The sequence below is a fragment of the Ixodes scapularis genome, unplaced genomic scaffold (genome assembly GCF_016920785.2).
Source record: "Ixodes scapularis isolate PalLabHiFi unplaced genomic scaffold, ASM1692078v2 PGA_scaffold1__304_contigs__length_218370807, whole genome shotgun sequence".
Classification (NCBI taxonomy): domain Eukaryota; kingdom Metazoa; phylum Arthropoda; class Arachnida; order Ixodida; family Ixodidae; genus Ixodes; species Ixodes scapularis.
This window is the reverse complement of record NW_024609846.1, coordinates 45,140,022-45,164,982: the sequence shown is the minus strand read 5'-3', so window position 1 is coordinate 45,164,982 and position 24,961 is coordinate 45,140,022. Positions and strand designations below refer to the sequence as shown.

Sequence of the window (24,961 nt, the reverse complement as noted above, 5' to 3'; positions counted from 1 at the left end):
CCTGGTAGCAACTCGCCCACAACTCGCCTACCTGGACATAATCAGACTTTCGAAACATTTATTGTTTTACAGATGTCTAAATAAAACTGGTAGACTCGCTAGACTTATAAACAAGACGTATTATTATTATTGTGTTTTTTTTTTTTGTTGTCGTGTACGCTTGTCATCGCATCGCTGGTACGCTGGGATCGTCAACATCACAAAGATCACAAACTCAAAAAGCAAAAGAGAAACTTCGACAATTTTTACACGAAGTGAGTGACTGGAGGCCGTGGCCGCTGAGGCATAGTGCACAGATGAACGGTCTCTATCTCGCACCCTCCCTGCCATCCTCCAAGCGCTCTACTGATAAGGAATGTTTGTACACTGACTCACAAGAACGTTTCCAAAACTGCGAAGCCAACGAGGTGCGGGCAAGAGTGGAGCGCGAGTGAATGGGGCATGGCTCCCGTACCATCGGTACCATCACCAGTGTCGGAGGTGCTTGCAAACTTGGTCATGTGAATAATACACGCCTCGTGCTAATTTGTCTTCTCTCGGGACAAAGGTCGACACGGCATCGGCGTTAGCAGCAGCTTCGAAAGTAGTATGATCTGACCGACGAGACGATGTCGCATTTCGGATACGTTCCGGTCTTCTACGTCAAGCAGCTCGACGCCCCGAGCCAAGACTTCAAGAATCGCTTGCTCACGACGCTTCAAAGTGCCATCAGACAGGTAGGCAGCCCTTTCTGGCACGCTAGCACGATGATCTCGGAGTTGTCACCGAAACTTTTTGACTGCCATGTTTTGAGTGCGATTCTGTCGGCAATGGAGAGCTCCTCATCATCGATCATTGTTCTTTTTCTTTAGGTGCAGGATGTTGCCGATGCATCCGCGGATGAAGGTTTGAGTGAGGATTCAGCCGAGGCGTGTTCTTTGTGCGAACAACTGGACAAGGTCTTTCTTTACGGGTAAAAACTTGGTGTCCTTTCCTACTTCCTTTCTTGGATCTACGGGCAACTCACTGCGGGGAAAATTTGGTGGCTTATTTATTGCCACGATTACTCGAATCAGCATTACGCACTGGGTACACAAAGTCTAGTCTTTGATGACAGCAGCAATCTCGCACGTCTTATGTAGTACAACCGAGCTTCAGTGCAGCAGTGTGGGACTGCTCTCCTTCTGATGAGCTCAGTGGCGGCGGAGGTGCTGTTGTGATAGGCTTATTTTCTATTCCAAGCCGCTGCACTTCAACGCTTCAACAGACACGGAATAGAAATTTTGGGACATAGATACAAAGTGTGCTTCGGAAACTAGCCCACCTATCCATTTTACTGCTTCAGAAAGAACCTGTACAATTTAATTACCACCTGCTGTACTGTTCAACTCCACCCTGGGTTAATATGCACCTGCACTGGGCTGTTCATCCGAACCACTGCTATTTGAATGGATCACTTATCCGTCTAAGGTTATTTAAGACATACCTAAATTTTTAAAATAATCTTTTGAATTACTTTTAGAGAGTTTGAGGCACAATCAGTTTTATTTTCATTTTGAAATGCTAGCTACCAGTTCCTGTTAGAGTTTATCAATGACATCAGGACATAAAAATAAAGCATAAAATATGCAGGGTGATACAAGGAGACGCCAGGCTCTTTAAATCGACCACACTACTCCCAGCTTAGTCGCAAGCACTACTCCTAGCTTAGTCGCATCCTTTTGCTTTTGTCGGTTCAAGGCGAAAACTACTTGCCGTCTTTGCAGCTTGCAGCAGCCGGAGTGGGGCTACTGGCCATGGGTTCGAAAGTTCACCCACGAAGAGAGTGTGCAGGAGATATCCTCGCTGTCCAACGTCTCCACGGGGCTGGGCCAGGGGCGTGCCTGGCTCTTTGCTTCCCTCAACGCGGCCCTTCTCGAGGGCTACATGCGCTCCTTTGCTCAGAATCAGAAGCTACTCAAGAAAGGTTACTCCACCGACTCCTTTCTCAGAGATGTTGAGGTGGGTGACCTCTCTGTGCCGTCCTCAAAACCTTTTATTTTTAATTTAATTTCGTTTCACTTGTTGTTTCCTTAAATCTCCCTCAGGGGGCTTTACGTAATGGGGAAACAAAACATCAAAATACATATTAACTAACACTGCGTAAAAATACACCAGTCTTTCGTGCTTCTGTCTGTTTGTACAGGAAAAAGGTTGACTCTACATTGCCATATCGAAGTTTCGTAAAACAAGCTTAAGTTCCTGGGAATAATAGACGGATTCAGAAAAAACACCTTTAGAATTTTCTCCAACTTCAGGGAATGTTATGTAAGGAGTCTTCATGACGAGGTTTGAATTTACTGAAACTCTGAAGTTAATTTGACACCTTTGTACAAGATTGGGCCATTTCCTCCTCTTTCTGGTGATATGTTAGACAACGTCCAACCTTTTCGTGCACAGTACTATATGCAGTCGAAGGAACTTTATAAAGAGGGCTTTGTAAAAGCATTCATGCATTTGAGGAATTTTGATCAACTAAGCATTTGTGCCTTTCGCAAGGCTCCATGGAACTTGTACTGTGTAGTTTAAGGGTCATCTGCACCCCCATGATTGCAAAGGAAAACTGTACATAAGTAAGAAGTCGAAATGGAAAGATTATGAGTTGTGTATGTCTGTTTCAATTTTTTCTCGTTACTACAGGCTGGGATTTGGACTAAGGTATAGAGAGTGAATAGTGCAGTATGTATACCTTCTTTGCACACATTTTTGTGTCAACCACTTTAGCAACATTCAAGTTCCTGTTGGGTCATGCAGATTTTAATTTATAATAATGCTGTTTATAAACAAAGACATTTTTGCTCAATTTTATTGTCCCATATCCCCCACTTTTATTTGACTGTGCACTGCTGCCCAGGCCACTTGACTGTTGGTAGGCACTCGAATAAATCAACCTATCTATCATTTATCTATCTATAACACATGGCCACTTAACCAGAAAAAATTTAGGCCTTTTCACACTTATGACTCCTTAGGTCCAAGTGCCTTAAATCTTCTTAAAATTTCTTGCAACGAGAAAAACAGGGTCACCGCATAAATGGCTTGGTGGCGCCATTTATGCGGTGACCCTGGAACTGCGTTTTACCAGAGCGAAGGCTTTGCGGTATTTGCGAGGCCAACGTCAGCGCTTTCCTTTGTCCAGTGCCATAGATAAGGGAAGAGTTCGGCCAATGCACGTGCCCTGTTCGACAGTCTGTCAACTACGTCACGCGAACAGCGTGGCCACGCCCCGGTTCGCCGTTTTCGAGCCCTAGCCGGTGTCGGGGTGCTATAGTCGCGTGCTTGACTCTCGGTTCCCTCCAACGTACGACTGTTTTATTTTGTTTGAAGGCAGTATTTATGCTGTCTCGCGTTTATTCAAGGACTACAGTAGGCTGGTTTCCACTTACCTTGTCAATTATACGTGTGGCGAGACCAGCCAACACCACCTAGAATAATTACAGCCTTGCATCGCCTCCTCTGCCTTTATCAAACATCATCGCATTCGGATTGCGCCAACTCAGCTGTCGGGCCCGAGCCCGACCTTCGACGTGCCAGTTGAACACAAGCCCCAGTTGGAACACTGACACGGCACTTCTGCCTAGTCTCGAGCTTCGATCGATCTGACTGTGACGATAGTGCAAAGGCGGTGCAGAGGCCTTCTGCTCGCCTAGGTGGTGTTGCACCGGCCCGTTCGTACGCTTTGCGTACGCTCCGTGTTTCGCGAAAATTTTGATATTTTCAGTTCCACTTCATTTTTTTTTGTTTTGGAGCGAAGCACGACGACAACGACTTCTAATTCGTAGCTGACCAACTTTCAGTATCATTTTTGGGTTAGGGAGCGTAGACAGGTGGTCAATGCTTTACAGAATTCCATTATCGCATGAGATTTTCTGGAGTGCACCCATATTTCCCCAAAAAATTTACGTTGGAATGTAAAATCAGCTAAAGCCATTTGTCCGAGGTGTTAGTTTTACGGAACTTTTACTTTATTAAATGGCACTTTCTTTTTTTATCATACATCAACTTGTCAATTGAGATGGCTTGCTCGATGCAATAGTCTTGAGATGGGATGATTGACTTTTGCATGCCTATCAGGAGCCTCAACTAAGCTGTTTCTTCAATGAAACGGCATTCTTGTTAACTGGACAACTTCCAGGAAGCAGGAAGGTTACTGAACAAACGAGCGACTCGGTTTTAGATGACTATCCACATATAGTAAGTTAGCTCGTTTTTAAATAATATATTTAAATTTAATTGATTGGTCCTTTCTAACAGTGCTGAGATCCTGCAGCCTCCATCATCGTGTCAGTACATAAAAATTAACCAGAGGCAAAAATCATCAAGCTCACTTTTTCATATGTAAAATTACATTTATTAGAAGTCATTGGTTAAAGTTTTAATTAATTAACTATATGGTTTGGAAAGGAAGGCAGGTAAAATAAGCTTTGCAGCGTGTAGCATAGGACATCCCTGTCTCACGCTGCAAATAGTCAGATTATTGTCTTGACCAGGGCAGGATCAGCATCATAAGTTGATGTGCAAGCAGCTAGTTAAAGAGCCTGTGTCACCAGCTCGAAGCTACTAAGCATTGTTTAGAAACGCGTACTTGTATGACCACAACTTCAAGGACAGCACAATTCTATAAATAAATGTGTCAAGTGAAAATGAAATTCTTACCTTCCAAAGTCGTGAGCCTGCCGTGGGGGTACACTTTATTTTCAAAAACTTTATATTTTGGTGTTTTATTTATTTTTATTTTTTATTTTTGGGTTGTACAAAAACAAAAACCTTGACGACTGGGGTTGGAGCATTCAATGGCACAAAATCCCACAATTTCCTTACCAGAAAACCTAAAAAAAAAAAACTGAGGTCGGTACGCGGAGAAACATGTGGCCCTGCATCAGGCACGTTGCCAGGGGGGGGCTATGGGGCCCTGGCCCCCCCCCCCCCCCCCCCGAAATCTTCCATTTTTCTGGGGCCTCCTTTCCCCCCTCCCTCTCATACAGCATTTTGTCATGGGGGGGCCCCCCCAAAACAAAATCCTGGCTACGTGCCTGCCCTGCATGCGTGTGCGTGGGGAGTCGGATTGGTAGTGGCTGACAGGCGAAGCGTCGTTCGCAAGGAATCACCCGTTTCTAAGCCGTCGCTAAGCAGTTGCTGGGCGGTTGCTAGATGCGACGTCACTCCTGTGGGAAGAGTCAAGAGGCAGCAAGAGATCGCCGAGGACAATAGATGACCAAACTCTTCCCCTATCTATGACTCTGCTCTCATTGTAACAGATTTTAAGAGGTTTCAAGGCACACGGTCCGAAGTGGTCGCAAGTGTTTGAGTGAGCTTTAAGGCTTCAACTAATATTGTTGCTTGAGTGGCATTGTTTTAAGAACGGAATCATCACTGTTAATGAATATCATGTTTGTTCTACTCAACAGAGTCTAGAGCTGCTGGCAACTATGGTGTCTGGACTTGAATTCATTCCTTTCCAGCTGAACCAGGTATGTCCCTAACAGTTCCATTAGCGCTGTGCACACGGTGTCTAGAAAGCATTTTTATAACATTCATCAAAGTATAAGGTGTAACACCTTGAAATATGTCCTCGAAATAACATTTATTGGTCAGACACCACGTTATGTTGCATTTGGCTAGAACTGGAAATTATGATATTACCGAGATGACCTCTGTAGTTGGAATAATATTAAAATCCTGTTTAGCAGTATTTTCTGAGTGCTTTTCAGTAATAAAGATGCTTTCTCTTCTGGGCAGAACAATTCACACCTTGACGATACCAGTGCTTGGTCCAGGCTGGGGAATGGGAGGTTCCTGCTGACCCAAAACTCCGGTTCCTTCTGTGGCTCCCAGGTCGTCGAACTAACTCCGGTGAGTGGTTCCAGCTGTGACAAAATTAGGCAGCACTTGAGAACCGTGCTTCCCAACAGCGTGTTTCTTGATGGTGGGACTTTGGAACAATGTTCCCCCGAAGCAGCTTGGATGAGCTGTTGAGAGTCGTATAAGACTAGTTTTCCCGTACTATTTATTCTGATGAGCATTCCTCACAACGTCATTGTGCGGTGTGGGACAAATTTCGGAGAATTTGGGAGTAAGACTATGGTAGAAATATATATATATATATTTTATAAATGGATAGCGGTTATAGTGCTAGCACTTGGCACTTTTATGTGCAAGGCAAGTAGACTCGATGGCAATGTCGTGCCAATGACGTTGTAGCGCTCACAACACACGGTACTGTGACGTTACGGGACACTGTGAAGTCACGGTGTCACACGGTCATGCGACGTAGCATCACGTGGCACTGTGATGTCGGTGGACTCAAAGACGTCACAAAGAACCTGTAGAGGCCAGCTGAATGGCAAGCCACATCTTCATGTACACTATTTACAAAGGACAATGTCTTTGTAAAGGAGCTGGCCAGCACTGCCTGTCGGTTGCCCCAAATGCTCCAGCTGTTCTGTCTCGTGCCGCTTGACGATCCTCGCGTGCGACGCAAAACGCACTACAGTTATTCGTGATGTAGAGCTTGCTGTAGCTTGTATGCTACAGACCTATAAATGATACGAATTTAGAGTACCTTTGGGATACACAAAGGAGACAGGCAGTTTTTCTCTCTTTGTGGGCAGGGTGTTTCCTCGTTGACCCTCTCATCGGCGGACGGCTCCTCGGGCGACTCCCACGACGACGGCGAGGACTCCGGCATCCTGAGCGCGCACGTGTCCTCCACGACGCTGGCTTCGCTGGCATCGCCCGCGGAAGAAGTGCACATCCCCGAAACCTGCGGCTGCACGGACTGCGCGACATTCCTCAACGACGAGCGGATAAGACGTATCATCAGCCTCGAAGCAGACTACACTGACCTGGAAGTGATCAGAGCTCCGAGAAGCCGACGGAAAAAGGGCAGCGAGCCCTCAGCGTCGGATGGGTCCTCGGCCGTCAGTGTGATTGTCGGTAGTGCAACGAGTGCAGGTTTTTGTGATTCGTCGGGTGACTGCAGTGGTGCGATCGAAATTGGAGCGGCGAATCCTTCCGGTGAGCTGACCCCCCAAAATAGTGGGGACCAAGCAAGTTTGACGAGAGAGGGCGATTCGACCGGTGTGTTTGGTACTCAGGAGGGCATAAGAGATGTCCCCGAAGAGCAGGTGGATTCTGGAGCCTTGTTGGAGGCCGTGGGCGGAGTTGGCGGGTCGGAAAACTCGGATGGTCCGGCTTTGGAGGAGGATGAGGCCTCAATTTATGACGGCAGAGGAGAAACTGCGACGGCCTGTGCGGTGCAAGAAGAGCAACTCGGGAAGGAGTCTAGCTCTGGTGACGTCGATCGACCCGAGCTCGTTGAAGATGTCCGGGAGGAAGATCTGGCATCAATGCCGCGGCGGAAAAGCGGGGGGCTAGACCTCAAGTATGTCCCATCTTTTTTTTCTGATCTGTTTAAGTTTATTGTCTCTTTACAAAAACTGCTTTGTAGTCATTTATTTGTTTAGTGACAGAACAGTGCAAGGTTACAGGCATAGGCAGACCCATACGAGGTCTAGCATGGAACTACGTCGCATTACAATCTCTCTTACTTGTAACCTACTGTCTTCCAGCACTTCTGTATTGAGGAGTGGTTTTAGCTATGGCTTCTTTCATTCAGTAGCCATCTTGGTAAAGTTTAAGTTGTACGGTGATTTTTTGTTTGTTGCTATGTTGAGTTTAAGCTATTTGCATTGTGTGCAATTGTCTTTTTGTTAGACATATAGACGTGTACCTTCAGTATGAAAGGATTGAGATTTAACTGTTATATGATGTTAGTTACTGGCTTTAGAATTCTTGCGGCTTTTCAATTCTTGCTTCTGATGACACATTTCTGAGATATTTATATTCCTTGTTTTTTCTCTCTAAAGGGTTGAAAACAATTCACTTCTCTTCCTGGTGCTGGAAATCTTCGAAGCCGACGATGAAAAGCTTTATAAGGTGAGATAGGAGGTTTTGCAGTTATCTTTAACAATGCCAACTTTTCAGTTAGCCATATTCACAACCATAATTTTGATGTCATTCATGCTAGCACAAGCTTTACTGGAATGTCAAATCTTTTTGTTTGCACAAGCTTGTTTGTACAAGCCATTTTGTAAAGCTGATTATTGATACAATATTCAAAGGAACAGTTCATGGTAATTTGTAACCTGAACTTTAAAAAGTTATACTGAGGAACTGGCAGGAGATAACAATCCATGTTTTCGTGTCTGTCCTTGTGTAGTATATGCAGTTTCTTCCCGCCCAAAAATATTTTTTTAGTACTTGTTTTATTTTTATATTTGTATTTATGTGCTATGGATTATGTCTTTATTTTGGGTCAAAGGTTTTTGTTGTTCATACTAACAGCTGCGCATGTGTTTTTCATTTTTGGCTCTACTGAAAAGCGGCATCCACGACACCATTGTCCCTAGCGTTACTCCCCTCAGGGCGCTTGAGTGAAGGACAAGACTGTGTGATTAACATAATACAAAAGTTAATGAGAAAGTTGAAATTGAATGCACACATTTTTGAATCAGCAATTTAAAGTTCAGAATACTGCATGTTTTTAAGAATCTGGCCTTGTCCTCCTGGCCTCTTTCATTTCAATGGGTAGTGTGTGATGGAGTCGACGGCGTGCGATGCCATCTAGTGAACTGAATCTTTCCTTAACGGCGCTTATACTCTCTCGTCTTCATTCTTCGGTGACTCACCATACTCCGTTTTACGATGACTTGACGAACTGTGGAGGCTGCGGCCCCCGCGACCCAATTAAAGCATTGGAGCAAGTCGCGTGATAACACTGCATGGTCGAGCCACGGAGGCCCCATTACCGCCACAGCTACAGCGCCGTCCGCAACAAAAAATAGTTCTAGGTTTTGTTTTCTTTTAACGACAATTGGACTTGCGCGATTCCATCTTTTTAAAGAACATAAAAAAAGTAAGTAATAAATATTGATGAATATATGAGTTTGCATTATATTTAAACAAAAAAAGTGACATCACATCCGTATCTGCTCCCGATTTTTTTCCTCCTTGTGGCGTCGTGGCCGTCAGCGATTGCAGTGATGTGATTGCTGCGCCATATGCACCAAAGTGCTCACTCTGCTACATCCTGCTACATTTTACCAAAGTGTGAAGAATTTGCACCAACGTTGCACAAACACTTAATTTCATTTTAATAATACTGAAAATATAATAGCTCAGGCCTTGCTGCCTGTCAAGACCATTACAATATGCTTATGCGAGTTTTCAGAACTTTTGATTATCGTCTCAAATAACATACTATTCGATCGCATTTCATATGAAGGACTATCAGTACTCGAAAGTTTCACAATAATTCTCATGTTCGTCGTCTGCTCTGCTGCGAGGTTACCTAGTCTCGTTGAGTGCACTTCTCACCGTGCACTGGTGTACTGCAGACTAAGGCATAGCGATTTTAGACTGCGATGTCGTGGCAGTTCCTTTTCTAAGTTTGGTATTTAGCAAGGATCCTTTGGTATTGCAAGAACATTTGTATGCACTCTTTTGTATGTCTATTTATTTATGCCAACTCATTCATTTAGCTATCACTTTTATATGCCGTAGAATACCACATATCCGCCCATACCACATTAAGCGCCCATTTCCGAATCTGTAAGACCCGAGAAAATATGCACAGTACATTTATATGTAAAATTGATGACGGGACAAGCGCCAATCCCCCATTTTTTCGCGATTATCTCCAAGTCTTGATGGGTGCTTGCCCGGTATTTTACGATAGATGTGATTAAATTAGAACTAAATTGGCAGGAGCAGTGGCTGGAAGCTTGGGAAGGACCTTAACGAGTTCAGCGAAGTTGTTTTTAAGTTTTGTTCACATGCCGTTTTTGTTATAAAGTTCAACACATAAAATGTAATTAATGTTCATAATCAAATGACAAGTGTTTTGTTTTTGATCTGAATTATACATTGCAGTTTTATTACAAGCACTCGAAATTGAAGGAAATGTTAATTTATGTGCTGTCTAGAGCTTCTCCACGCAACTTAATGCTAGTTTTGTGTTTGAGGGAATCGCTTCTGCTGTGCAATTGTTGCTAACAAAGGGTTGCACATAAATGAAAAGCTAATGTAGAGATTGCCTTTTAGCTTGACAGGCCAACACTTTAATCTTAACATAACGTTTGCATTGGTACAAATAAAAATAAATGTGCACTCATGCTACAAAAGTTTTTTTTGCTGCCCCAAAGTTGGTTTTTGGCTGCTCCAAGAACTGCTGCAAAATGACTTGGACCAATCACATCACTGCGATTGAAGGCGTGTAATCAACAGCTTCCGCTCAAAACATCGCCCTGGCGTTAGTACCCGCCACGGATTAGTGGATAAATTGAGTGTATGGTTGTCTCATGAACTGTTGCTTAAGTGCTCGCTACTCTAGCGGACGGCAATGTTGCGGTGGTGGTTGTCATCGGTGGTTGGTTTCGCAGCAGACGACTCTTGGCCAGCAGACGACAGCCGGTTCCTTGGTGCAGTGACACACACATTCCGTGGCATGGTGTCACATGCCTCGCTCTGACGCCCTTATTGGGTTGCGTAAACTGTAGCCTTCACAGTTCGCCAAGTCATCGTGAAACAGGTTATAGTGACTGCAGTAGAAGTTGGGTATTTTTCTACAAGAATTAGTTGGTTGTATCTCTAACTGGAGCCACGTTTGAGGACGAGCCTGGTGTGCCCGGTCTCGCAGATGTTCCTGTCGTGGAAGCGGTACGACGGGGCTGGACGGTTGCAGCCCGTGTTCTTGCTCCTCTCGACCAGGAACCTCTACTTACTCTCCCCGGGCGGGGAAGGGGGACCGAGATTCGTCAAGGACTCTGTGGTGCCTCTGCACAATGTCGGGCTGATCAATGTGAGCCCCTCTGCCGTTTCGACGCAACAGATAGAAGGAATTGATGGGAGCTGTGTTTGGTGACAAGCTAAGAATGCAACATATGCACCGCCTTCAGCACAAGCTTGAATAAACCTTTGTGGCTCATGCAGCTAGAGCCCAATGGGAGGTAATGAGCTCATGCTGGAGGCAGAGCATCTACCGATTATAGCTTACTCCATGATTCACCTGTCAACCAATGAATTGTCTTTTACATTTTTGTTTATTCTCTAATTATTGTGATTTCCTAGATGTAGTATAAACGTAGTGAGATGTGTTATATAGTGAGATTGTTTTATTTTTTACTTAGACTGTCGTGTATGTGCCCAGGTTTATCTAAACTACCAGGGATTTTCATTGACGACAGTGAATGGAGCCAGGATGGAAATAGCAACGGGTCGCGCTGAACTAACAAGGCAAGTTGTTCTCCTGCAAGGATTCTGAATCAATTCTGTCTAAATTTGGTGTGCATTTTTTTTTTTTTTTTGCTTGATAAAGTGGTATGATGTCCTTTGTTTGTTCTTATTTTAGGTTGTGGTAGTGTCAAATATTGAATACAAATAGGGGAATAGCCTGGCTTCAAATACTGACTTGAATATTGAATGGTTGGAAGGGTAACCAGAAGCCCCTGCTGAGCAATATTTGAAGGAACACTGACACCCCCCAAAATTTATTTTTTATTTTTTGCCAGGCTATTTATTATGGTGTCAGAAGACTACCCAATCAATATTTTGCTACCGCGTCGCATATATTTTAATAAAGTCAGAAAGCGCAACTGCTTGAAGCCGAAACCGAAACTGGACTGGGGAGGAAGAAGAAATATAAAGGGGCGGAAGAGGTGGCGGAAGTTACGGTGCTGTGATATTTCTTTTTTTCCGTATCAACAAATTTGCAGCTTTTTAGAAGCCACAAAAAATGGGCGTCATATTTCTATTCTACTTTTAATGTGGTGTGTGTGCCTTCGATGACCCACGACTTTGATTAAATTTGGTGGTTGTGTCTAAACCATAGAAAACGCCCCGTGACCACGGTGAAGAGAGTGAGCGCAACTCAAATCGGCCAGTTTTCGGGTGGAAAGAAAACTAATTTCGAGTCATGAATTGTTTCCTGGGTAGTTTGGTTATCATATGTCATGTACCAATAAAAATCTTGGCGAGCACAAATACCCTGTCAGTGTCCCTTTAAAGCTTTTACTAATATACCATGCTAAAGTTGAGGCTTGGGCGAGTTGGTACATACTTCGGAATTAAAAACAGCGCGGAAAGACGAAGACCAGACAAAGAAGTGACACGGATGTAGCGCTGACTTACGACTGAGTTTATTGAACGCAAAATCGCAATATATATTTGCGGTGTCGCGAACAAAAGAACAAAAAAAATTCAGCCCATGTGATGTATCACCAATAAAAATAAAACAATGATAGAAAACATTGAAAAAAAATATAATAAAATGCGCCATGACACAGCCGTACAGAGTATGTGCTAAAAAACGAGCAAGTCACATAATATACCATATTATCTTTAAAATGTTATGGTGGTCGGTTTATTCATTTTAATTGTTTGTCATTTCTCGGAACATTTGTTATTTCACCGCACATTCAAAAAGTGCCAAATAAGCTACTCGCATTTTGAACGAAAACCAATTCTAAACAAATATTTGATTATTTAAAAATATTTTAACCATTGCCGAGCTTTACTTTTAGTCATTATTTTGAATAGTCATCTGCTTGCTATCACTTATTTATGTGCTGCTGCAGCTCCTGGTTGCATCACAAGAAGGTCACCAATGACTGCTCTCTGACAAAAAGGACACTTTTTTGCTATACTGTATGAAGTCATCTTAGAACCGTGGCTATCTTACGCAAAGTTTGTTCTCCCATTTGTCATCGCTCTTATCATTGACTCTCTCGGCAGGAACATCATTTCTAGTCTGGATTTGGCCGTACGAAGAACCCACAGAAATGGCAAGAATCTTCTGTCCGTCCTCACAAACTGCTCCTCCCAGTTGACTTCCCTTCAGCATCTCCTGGCTGATGAATTCAAAGTTCCGGTGAGCTTGAGCTATGGTTCTCCCTGAGCTTTAACTTTCAACCTTTTTTTACATCTGACATTTTCTAAATATTTACTGCAATATACCTAGGGTTCTAAATAAGTTAGAGAGAAAAAAAAAAAAAAAAAAAACTTGCCGGTAAGATTTTTGTGGTCCAAAAAACTCAGAAGTTCAAGGTCATGAGAGCAAAACGAAGAGCAAAAAAAGATGGTGTTTCACAAATAAATTTTGCAAGAGCATAGTATTAGTGTTTTTGAAAAGAGGCCACTTTGGTTTGCTTTGCGATTTTGGACTACTGACAAAGAAGGGTTTACCTTTTAGCTTTTCAAGGTTCATTCAGAACAATGTGTCAGGGTACCTTTGGGTCATGATTAAAGCCATTGTTTTTGATTCTAATCAGGAGCATACTGTCTGTGCTTCTTAGAGAAAGGAGGGTAGTGCTTTTATAGCAGTGAAAGCTATGACCCCGTAGATATCAATGGAGGGGAAGTACAGCTGAAGCTTTCATGCTTCCCATTGTGGAAGTCCAGGAGTTTAGTTTTTTCAAGGTATCGACTGTTATTGAGGCAACACTTTGCGATTTTTGTCATGGGACAGATAGTATTCGCAACTTTCAGCGATGGTGGTACCGCGGTGTGAGAATCGCGCTCCCTAGCTCCTGGATGATCGGCTTCACAATAAAGGTGCTTGCCTACACCTTCCTGACGTAAAAAAATAAAGTAAGACTCCAATACTGCTCGTATATAGCAAAGCTAGAACTACTTGCACGTCGCAGACGCCGCCTTGTACTGCTGTTATACGACAATCGTCCAGATGACAGCCATTTTGATAGGTGCCAGTGCGCCCCCTATAGGAGGAAATAAATATCCATGTATATCACAGCGCCTCTACTCAACATATGGTTTGTTTCACCTTGGGTCAGATCACAGGCGAGGGCCCAAACACATACCTCCAACACAGATACTAAAAGCTCAAGTCACGGGACAATCGCTGCACCTGACTGATGTAGGCGATGAAAGAACACATACAGGAAAATGGAAAAATGCCATGATGTCGCGCTTTGACGTTGTTTGATTGGTCTCATTGGTTTGTAGCATTGGCTGTGCTTTGAATTAAGATGAAACAAAGTATTGAGATCGCTCGTCAACTGGCGCTGGCCGGTTGATGCACTGGCGGGCTGATAGCTGACATCGTCTAAATTTCCAGCTGATGTCGGTGATGTCAGGAGCTAAAGGGCGAGAAAACATTTAAAAATAGTGGCAGGATGGTGGCTACTGTGATAAGGCAGAACCTGGGTCTTGTACTCCTGATGAGTTCACTTGATTATCATGCCTGCCGCTTTTCTTCGTGCTGCCTTTCACCATTTTGCTCTCACCGATTTCATCACCACTCTCATCCTTCACTGCTTTGCACCGTAGTGCTAGGAGCAGCAGCTGACATGGATTAGCGCCTGGGTTAGCGCGATAGGTTCGGAAATTATGCTTTGTACTATTACAGGTCTACCTTTGGTCTTGGTTGTAGGTTGATCTCTAATTTTAAAAAAAAGCTTGCGACGAGGAAGAGGAAAAAAATTGCGGGTCTATTTTTAAATACTTACAGTAGTCAAGGTGCAGTGGTCGATCGAAAGAGCACCAAACTTTGACTTTACTCTGGTGCTAACGCCGTCAAAGAGCGGTGCAACTTTTAAATCACAAGTGTAGGTTTGCTTGATATTTGTAGGTGGTTGATTTTGCAGTTCATAATATTAAAGTCTCCAGTTTTGTAGGTTCATAACATTTGGGGGCTGCATCTTTATTGATAGACATGTTAGCAGATATACTGGTTTTTGCTGGCATTTTGCAGAAATTATATTTACAGGCTAAATATTCTACTGGGTGTAAAAGTAGGAGTAGAGCAAAACTTTATCCCAACTGAGGTGTTGCAGTATGATTCCTTTTTCATCAATTTTTTTAGTGCTTATTATAAATAGGACCTACTCTGACCATAGCCTCACATAAAAAAAAAAAAGACTGTTTTTTTTGCACCCTATTTATTCTTATTGCAAAAGGTTATAAATAGCATGCTCCACTTTCAAAGAGGAACTCTCAATGATTATCAAAGGTAAACTCATTTAGCAATGCAATCCATATTTTTAATTTTCAAGTGATGTGCTAACAGATGTTAGCATCTGCTCCAAAAGTGTCAATGGCTACTCCAGGCCAATTTTTTTGCCTTCTGCAGAACCTTATACAAAAGGTCAAATGTTGCCTACTTCATTGAAGTGCTTCTCTTACCCGGGTTATTTAATGAAATCAGCTAACAGCTTGACCACGACAAGCGAGGCCATGTGGTCATTCTTATATCCTTTCTTGTGTAGACTGTCAGGTTGCAAAGTAATGTCTGACTTGTTGGGTTTACACCCCAGTGAAAAAATTTAGTGACCTGGGAAGGTTAAGCTACCAATAGCATGCAAGTTTTAAGGAGCAAAAAGTTGCAACAAGCATGTCTTATCTCATCAATAGATGGGAGTTTTGACAATGCTGAGAGGAAGCTTCTTTTCTTCTGTTCTAGTATATGTGTTTTTTGTGCTGCATATGGTTTATTTTTACAGTGACCCAGTGCAACAATACATGGTTCTCTATAAACTGGTTGTTATAAGTATAGTATATCACTCTGGTTCTCAAGTGGGGTTTCAGTTCTGCAAACCCCCCCCCCCCCCCCCCTCATTTCTTGAAATTCTTTTTTTGTTGACTTTGGTTAGGTGGTTTAAACTACTGCCTATTATAAAGGGTAGAGCTGTTACCATCTATCCATCCATTCATCCTTTTACTTGATGCTTCTCACCACTTCTGTCTATAACAGTAAAGGATGCCCTTTCACAGTGCAATGAGTTGTCTTATTTTATGCCCCCTCCCTGTCCCCCTTCCCCCTTCCCCTGCTGACATGGGGCGGGTCCTCAAGAGGTCCCTGACACATCCATGCTTGAGAACCACTGGTATATTATAAGTGGATTGTACTGTACTGACTTTTTGTTATACATTCAGGTTCACCTTCAATCAGTTGTTTGCATGTATGAAAGTTTGGACCATGCCACAGGCATAGTAAAACCCAAGATTATTTTTGACTGGCAGGAATATGCACACTCTAAGGTTCAAGCCTTCAGCATAGTAGTTTATTTCCTTACAAGTGAGCCTAGTATTCCTAAATATCTGGTTGTGTTGTCCTGTTTCCTCTAGGTGGAAGAGGTGCTGGTAAAGGACTATCGCCTGGTCCACTGGGAAATCGACACGCACCCTGAAGCGGGAGAGTTGTCTCCGGCAGGAGCCACACGGTCTGGTCCACTCATGTGGAGGTTCCTCGAGAACCGGTCGAAGAAGGAGAAGAAGAAGCAGTGGGAAAGCAGCTACTTCTTGCTCAGGTGCTTCTAACGACTTAAAATTCTTTTATCCTTTCTTTAGTGGGTGCGGTTTCTCTTCTTATGCAAAACATCCCTGACTAGAGTCCTTGAGGTTTGGGCATCCTTTTGTGCATGGCAGTCACTTTGTTTTAGCATTACTTCCAAACTATAGGTCACATCTTTTTTTTTTTTTCTTCTAATTTGTTTTGGTGCATTTTATACAATCGGGTTACTTAGGTGCTTTTTTTATGTTATTACATATGGGTCGACATTTACAACAAATAAGGAACAGCAGAGCCCCCATTGATGGCCTGCTTTTCAACGTCCGAACAAAGGCAGCCCGAACCGTTCAGCATAAATCCGTGGCCGCAGCGACTTCGCGCGCTATCCTTCGCAGCACTCCTTATCAATGTGCGACTTGTATAGAAATATGCAACTTTTAGACTGGAAAATACTCTAAATGTGAACATATTAGATGTCAACTTCTCTGGGTTCAGTAGCTAACTTACAAAATGTTAATTTTATGTTTTGCATTTTAGTGTACTAATTTTTAAATATTATTTAAATGGGCTAGCGCAAGTTATCTCATTACATAAAAAGAGAAGTGCACGCCACAGGTATGACTCGACCGATGACAACAAGGCCAGAGCTTTTCGAACTGTTTTCGTACTTGCGCAGGGCGGGAGTCTTGTACAGGTTCAGGTGCCCCGAGGACACAATAGCAAGCTCCAGCTACCTCATCAGGTGAGTCCCGGTTTTCTCGAAATGCGCAACATTGCAGGCTAGTCTAGTCTAGGCTGGGCTAGTATAGTCTGGGCTGGCCTGGGCTGGGCTGGCATGGCCTGGGCTGGGCGGGCTGGGCTGGGCTTTGCTATGCTGGGCTGGGCTGGGCTGGGCTACCAACCAAGGTGAATATTGCCGCGCGCCACGCAAGGTTGGTAGCTGGGCTACCAACCAGGATGTTGGCACACAGGCACAAAAAAAGAAAGAAAAACAGGAATCTCGTGTTTTGTCTTGTAGAATTTACTCTTTCTCTTTTCTTTTTCTGGTGGCAAATAATTTTTTAAAGTTTTTGTTTTTATGTACGTAGGTAGACATTAGTTTATTATACCACTAATTCTTTTAATCAATGTTCCTTGGCACTTGCCAGTCACTTTTTCTGGAAAAAAATCAACTAACAACATTGACATGATCGCTGGCAGGACGAGAAGAGGAGAGAGGTTGTTCAGTCGTGTTTGCTTCCAGCACGAGCTTCTCAACTTCAGTAACGCTTGGGCGTCTCGGAAGCCCCGAGCTTGCACGGACGTCCAAAGCACGGCGAAAGGAAATGAGCGCATAGTTGCGTCGTTCTTATCTTTTCGGTGACTCTAGGAAGTGTTTTGGCGCATAGTTATCTGCCAGTGGGTGGCTCATGTCTGCTAAAGTAGGGCTCAAGCTGATATACAACATTTTACTTAGGGCCTGGATCGGTCAGGGAAGTTTTGGGCGCTTGAGGATCCCATGATGCCCCTCTGGGTTCCTAAGATGCCAGATAGAGATCTCGCGGCGTAGATTAAGAAAGAGGAGGATAACCGTCATGAAGAAAGCGTGGTCTTTGACGTTCCCCCGCCCTCTCGTGCCCCAGCTCGTCGGGCTGCGGGGCGTCCCAGCCTGCCACGGAGGCGGGCAGGCCCCACACCCTGCAGCTGAACCTTGGCCCTAAGGGGGCCTGCCTGCAGCTGGCAGCCTCCAATCAGGCCGACCTGGAGCTATGGGCCAAGGCTTTTCGACGGGCGGCGCAGCACCTCGGGCGTCCGGTGGGTTCGCTCGTCGTCTCGTGTCTTCCTACTCTGCTTTGCAGATGCTTGCGAGTATTTCCTCTGGCTGCCTCCGTCTTGCACCGCCATGTGTAGGTCATTTGATAGTTGAGCCTGGATGGATGGATGCAGGGCTTTAAGTCTGGGGGGTCTCAGGGGGTCTCGGACCCCCCCACTGATTTTAACGGATGGTCTGAGACCCCCCTCCACAGACCCAGCATTAGTGAAATCAAAATCATATCTTGCAATAAAATAGCCTGTTTTCAGGGATGCGACATTTGGGGATTAGCAATTTGATTGTTCCAGGTACAGTGTGGGCAGAGTCAGCAGTGGGGTTTATTTTATGTGCATCTAATACATCTCGTCAAACCCCCCCCCCCCCCCCCCCCCCCATCCCCCAAACCTTCTTGTAGGGACCCCCCTCAACTTGTGGGAGGCTTTAAGCACTGGATGGCATTAGCTCTACCCTCTGTAACGGGCGGTAATTTGCACCACCTAGCCTAGAGTCATTTACACCTCACCTCGCCACAAAATTCGTTTCTAAGTTCTGTTTCTCGTTAAATTGTCTACCCCATTATTGTTATGAATTATCGCACTTCTCTAGAGCTTTTCTACCAATTTTCTAACCTCCATTTTGGGATTGTAATATTTTTTTCCTCCGTTCTTCCATTCTCGTTGGCAAAATCCAGTGTTCTCGCCAAATCCGTAACTCCAGCACAAAGCCCACGGTTTCTAGCCAGTGCTTAAACGGAGCATTTTTCGTCTATGGAGTATTTTCTGTCCAAACAAAGCATTTTTCGTCGTGCTAAAAAAACAGATTTCTTTGTTTTATCACAGTTCAAAAACGTGGGCCACGGTATGTTTCGTCATTATGCAGCTATGGTACTTTACAGCTGATGGCTGTTATACCTATACGGAGTGTTTCATGAAATGCCAGCCTAATTGTTCCTGTGAAAAGTGTGCATTGCACAGAAAAAATAAAAAGTTAATGCCTAATTGATTGCTGCTAAGCAGCTTATTTAGGAAAATGAATAACGTTCATATAATTAAGTTAATGATTACTTTTAAGTAATTTGCTTTTCAATTAGCAAATTTAAAGGTATATTTTCGATTAAAAACTTTCTGGACATCATAAAAACCACTAAACCAGCCAACTTGACAGAAATATTAGGCAGAACCAGCATTTTAGGGCGTTCTTAAAAAACTAAATTTAGACGCATTTTTAAGTTTTTGGTTTTCTATCATAACTCACCTCTTCACAAGTAGTCATGGTGTCCGTGGCCAAAGTACGCAACTACAGTCTCGCCCCTCTCTTAGGAAAAAAGAAATTGTGGTGCCAGGAGGCAGGAGGGCCGCTGTCACAGTGGTGAGACTTCAAACAGGGTTCATATTTAATGTTATTTTTGATGGTAGTAAAATGCTGAGCATATAGTAATGCGTGCCGACTCTGTGCTTTTTAACAGTGTCTAGAAATTTTCTAATCGAAACCGTACCTGTAAATTTACAAAGTAAAAATTAATTACTGAAAAATGATTGAGAACATGATTATTGTGAGCGTGATCAATTCTTCTCTATAGGCCCTCTGGCAGAGGCCAGTAGGACACCAACCTTTTCTCTGTGCGATGCATACTTTTTGCAGGAGCGATTTGGCAAGCATTCCATTAAACATCCTATAAAATTAGGCCTAGTGTACTAAGCGAAGAGCAAAAGTATGATGATAATGCAATTAATGCAAAGGTAAAAGCGAGCTGGACAAGAATGACAATAATAATCCCTGTAGGAGGGGAACAAGGGGGACAATATCTGGAGAAGGGGAACAAGGGTACAATTCATAACCTTCAAAAAATGCAGGCCGTCTACTCTTGTTGGTGTTAGACTGGTGGCAGCTGATAAAACCCGTTCGCTCTACTGATGTCCAACTCCTGGTTAGCTCAGTTGGTAGAGCGCTCCACTGGAAATGGAGAGGCCCTTGGTTCGATATCAGGACCAGGTGGTTTTTTTCGGTCATGCACCAGCCATCTAGTTGTGTTTAGAGATTTGTGTTTGTCCTTTGTCCCTCTTGTTCCCCTTCTCCAGGGTTAGGAAATGTCATAATCTAAACCCTGAGACAAGGAGAAATAAAATAACGAACAAGAGGATAAAAAATCTCGAATATAGCTGAGTTTATTTGCGAGGGAATAGCAATTTATAGCCGTCCACACGGATGAGAAAGTGGGAAGACAAAAAGACATGCCGCTGCACAGTTGGCGGAACTGAGTCAGGCTGGCTGACCTCCACCAAAACATCACACCACCAGCAGACGCCCGCCGCAAAGCTACCCAGGTCAGTCGGTCTGGCTCAGTTCTGCCAACTTTGCAGCGGCATGTCCTTTTGTCTTCCCACTTTCCCGTCTGTGTGGGCAGCTATAAATTGCTGTTCCCTTGCGAATAAACTCAGCTTCATTTGAGATTTTTTGTGTCGTCGTCTGTTATATTTGTTTATCCTTGTCTCAGAGTTTAGATGATGATGCTAGTATAGACCAACACGCGGCCCTGACGTCACGCAGCTGCAGTGGCGCTGTCGACAGCACTGCGCATGCGCAGACGTGACGCTTCACGCAAATTCGGTTTTTGCGCACGCGCAGTGCAGTGCCCACACCTAGTGTGGGCAAACGTGGGCTTGTTTGTAACTAGTGTGTCGGTCTATAAACTAGCTGCTTTGACTGGAGGTGCTTCTCTGATGGCTACTACGTCTGCTTCCAGGCCGACCAGGGGGGCCTCGTGGCCTGCTGCCTGGTCCTGGTGGGCGACCTCGTGCTGACCCTCGTCGAGGGCGGGAGGGTCCTGGGTCGCGGAGGGGTTGTCGATATTGGCCTGGTGCACAGCGAGGACGTCTTCTGCGTGCTGGTCTGTCAACCTTTCTTTCGGGGCGCTCGTCTCGTTCTAAGGGAAGCTTCGGGTGCATGGAAAGTTGGGTAACTGGAAATGCTGTATTGAAAGGAAAAGGTTGCGAACAGTCGTTGTCGGTTGTAGCTTCGTTAGTGCTGGTGTTCAAAGTCCTCGTGGTTGTAGCTCTTCTACGGCTGACATGTTATGGTTTAGGTCGGGGGCAACACTCACAAAAGCGAGCTCCGCAGGTGTTGCTTCTCTGCAGTGCACCGGTTCTCGCTGAGAAGCGCCCTCAATGGGGCTAACCCGCTGCAATCAACATTTCGAAAAGCATGAATATTGTAGTCACATGCGTAAAAGAAAAGCGCGCTTTCAAAGCGGGGGGTGGTGCATGCACTTGCCTGGTGTATGTAAAAAGAAACATAAACTCTGTGAATGTTGATACCTGCACTGCAGTAAAACTTTCAAAATTAAACTGGGGCTATTATGCGCGAGTATACGTTAGGCAGGGATGCCCTGACAACCTGCGTTCATCATTCGTGATTTCTTTTTTAATCAGAGATTGAGGCAAGGATATTTGCATATAGTGAGATTTATAAATCCCCTTGATGAGGTATAGCTGGACATTTCTTTAGGTTTAATTTTACGACAAATCGGTTGTTTACTTGCCATTCCAATGCAGGTATCGGACTTTCTGAGGCCACAGTTCACAAGTATACCGTACAATCCCGTAAGAATGCCCTCTCCTGAATGATCGCCCATCCCATTTTTCTGGCTAAATATCTGTAACATAAAAATTCCGAAACATCGCCCCCCCCCCCCCCCCGATTCCCGTCGGTTGTCAAGCGGTGTCCGACAGAAATCACACGTCAACGGCGCGATTCGCGGTGCCGGTACATCTGACAAGCTAGTTGATATCGGCTCCCATAACACGCGAGTCGTTCCCGCGTGTATATTTCATTGTGAAATGCAAATCTGCTGCGTTTGCCATCTGCGGTATCCATTCCCGAGTTTGTGACAGATTCCCGTGTTTTTGTCCCCGATCTGCACGCTCAATTTCGATTCCTAGCTGTAACACGGGCGAGTTGTTCCCGCGTATACATTGCATCGTGAAATATGATTTTGCTGCATCCACAATCTGCGGTATTTGTTTTCGTGACACGCGAGTTTGTAGCGTATTCCCGCTTTTTTGTCTGCGATCTGCACGCGCGATATCGGTTTCCATGCCAGGCAAGATTGTAGCGGGTTCCCGTGAGATGCGAGTTCTCGGTAGGCATCCGCAGGTCCTTCGCACCGTGAAACGCGAATCCGCTGCGTCGGCCACTTGCGGTATCCTTTCCCCTGACACAGGAGTTTGTATCAAATTCTCGCGTATTTATCGTGCCCGTGAAACGCGAATTTGCCGTGTCCGCAATCTGCGTTATCAGTTCCTGTGTAAGTGGTTTGTAGCGGGTGCCCCGGTGCTTATCATTATTTTTTTATAAAGTTTTGCTCTGGCATCCCCAAAGATGCCCACCCTATGTTTTTCACCATTTATCTCTTCATTTTGGGTGGGCGTTCTTACGGGATTTTACGGTAGTTACATTATAATTTACTTAGATTAGAAAGAGGCAACTTGAAGCTTTAGGAACAACCCTCATCAGCTCAGCTGGGTTTTCATTTTATCATGGTGCAACAGTTGCGAAAGGCTCGGAGAACCTATTCAATATTCAATAAAAAAAAAAATATCCAGCCAAAACCAGCATTCACTTTGAATTCCCTTCAAGCTCAAAACCCAATATTCGCGAATGCCTAGTAATTTTCGTACGTAGAAACTACATGGTGTTTGTGAGAAAAGAAAACCATGTTTTTCTTGGCGCAGAAACAAACTATACCATATTTACAAGATTGCAAGTCGACATTGCACATCACATTGCGCATAGGAAAAAAACATTCAGTCGTCGTGCGCAGAAGCTCAGTACTGTGTGTCCCTCTATCTTTCACATTTCTGGACGCTGCCAATGAAAAAGGAGTTTGAGAGCGGAGAGGCGGAGAGCTGTTGTTTCAACTGGATACTCTGGTTCTCCACTGAGGAAGAGAAGAAGGAGTTCCTGGCTGTCATCTCCTCCTCGTGGCAGGACATATTCAAAGTATGTAATCTTTCTCGCCTTTTTCGTTTTCTTTTTGTTGATAATTTTTTTTTAGGTTTTTCACTTCTTGGAAAGGTGAAAACTCTCAAAGTAAACACTCATAACAATTCCTGCGCAACAGAGACATTCGTGCAGACAGATTAATTTGGAATAAGTTTACATAACAACATAATAGTCAAGATCGAGTTGGGTTCCGCTAAGCGGCTGTGAGATAGTCGTCTGCCTGGAGTGGAATTTCATGTGTTTCTGCCATTTTCATGCTAACAATAACTTGCTCTTGAATAAAAAAGAAATTTTAAAAATTAATGTTTAGTTTGCTGATTATAGTTGCTCTTCTGAACATTGGCGTAGGTTTCGCTCGACATCACGCACCTGAAGAACAACAACCTCAAAAGTCACTGCCTCGAACGAGCGGCGGAGCTTTCGGCGCGGATCAGCGAGCTGCAGGCTCTCTGCCTGGACGTCTGATGCAAAGAGCCGTGGCCCCAGGCCACCCACGACAAAGCCATCCGGTTGGCATGACAAACAAAGTGGAGGCAGTTAGAGAGTTGTTGCGCTGTTTTGGGGAGGCTGTTTCTAATCTACCCGTTTCAGTTGCATTTGAATATCTGTAAACGGCGCCAAAGTCTGTGCTGTTTGGCTGTGATAATGGGACGATGAATTGGAATTTGTGGCATCTAGTGTTGATTTGGAAGTTCTGCAGGATGCTAGAATGGCTGCTTCTGTCATTTTTGCGTAGGACAAGACGGGTGCGGGTGGTTTGATTCGGCGGGTGGCCGCCTTTCGGCGCCATGCATTGCGTGCAATGACTGCGTTGTGCAGCTAGAGTTAAGCCATTTTTTAAGGTTGAATGAATGAACGCGACGCATACTTCTGGCTCCTATTTTCGGTTGGCAACCGTAGCTAGTCATCCTTGAATTCGCACATAGATGTTTTGATGTTGTTTTGTGTGCATTGACTGCCAAAGAATTCTTTTGCTTGTGTTGAATATTTTGTTTTTAGCATGTCAGGATGAATGTGCTCACATGTGCACTGTCCTAATCACATTTCTCATAAGACCTAAAACGAAATCAAAGTGACACTTGTTGCAGATACTGTTCTCAGATTTTTCTGGAGTGTTTTTTTTTAGTTCTTCAGTATCGGACATTCTCAACAGATTGCCCGGTAGGTTAAGAAGTTGTAACAACGAGTTGGTAAACCATGCTGTCGTGCCTGGACATAGCGCAAGTGATAATTGTTGGAACCGTTTTGCAATGGTGGTTTATTAGTTATGGTACAGTTACACTAGCGATGGACGTTTTATGGCATATTTCATTTTGGTTGTTGCTTTGATTTTTGATCAACATATGTACCACCTCTGTCAGGTTCCTTTCAGATTCTTCATTTTTTGACCATTCTACTGAATCTCGGGCTAAGTGTCTTACTGCTTCTTGTTCACATCTATTATTTTTACGTGCAACATTGATTGGTGCAGAAACGCTCCGCTTTCTGTATCTATGTTTATTCTATAGGGGCAACACTGTAAATAGTACTAGTACTATCACTTTCTCTCTCCTTCTAATTTTAATATAATTATCACTGGACATGTATGTGATATGTTTTCACATTACATCAGATCTCATTTCATATGTTTTATGTATAGTGAGCAACTAAGTTTCCTAAGGCTGCAGCTGTGATACCATTGGGTTGATATGCACAAATGTCATTGTGTGTAGGATCGTTTGTGGTGCAAGCAAGCAAGCACATCTTTATGCAATAACTCTTTATAAATCTTGCTTGTGTAGCTGACTTGAACATGTGTAGCAAAGATACGCTATAATAAAAACCTTCTTGCCTGAAAGACTTAC

At 44.0% G+C, this 24,961-nt stretch overlaps 1 protein-coding gene across 1 annotated transcript; it reads left to right on the top strand.

Annotated features, from left to right (window-relative positions):
- The first annotated feature begins 204 nt into the window (after positions 1 to 204).
- On the top strand, positions 205 to 24,956 carry LOC8031988 (pleckstrin homology domain-containing family M member 2). The gene is made up of 16 exons (XM_029980438.4): positions 205 to 716; positions 852 to 952; positions 1,746 to 1,980; positions 5,427 to 5,489; positions 5,758 to 5,871; positions 6,630 to 7,402; positions 7,887 to 7,956; positions 10,718 to 10,879; positions 11,228 to 11,313; positions 12,811 to 12,946; positions 16,162 to 16,343; positions 17,001 to 17,066; positions 17,947 to 18,118; positions 20,860 to 21,003; positions 22,995 to 23,114; positions 23,466 to 24,956. The coding sequence occupies exons 1-16, from the start codon at positions 609 to 611 to the stop codon at positions 23,580 to 23,582; spliced, it is 2,649 nt and encodes an 882-aa protein (XP_029836298.2). The 5' UTR covers positions 205 to 608; the 3' UTR covers positions 23,583 to 24,956.
- Positions 24,957 to 24,961: the final 5 nt, after the last annotated feature.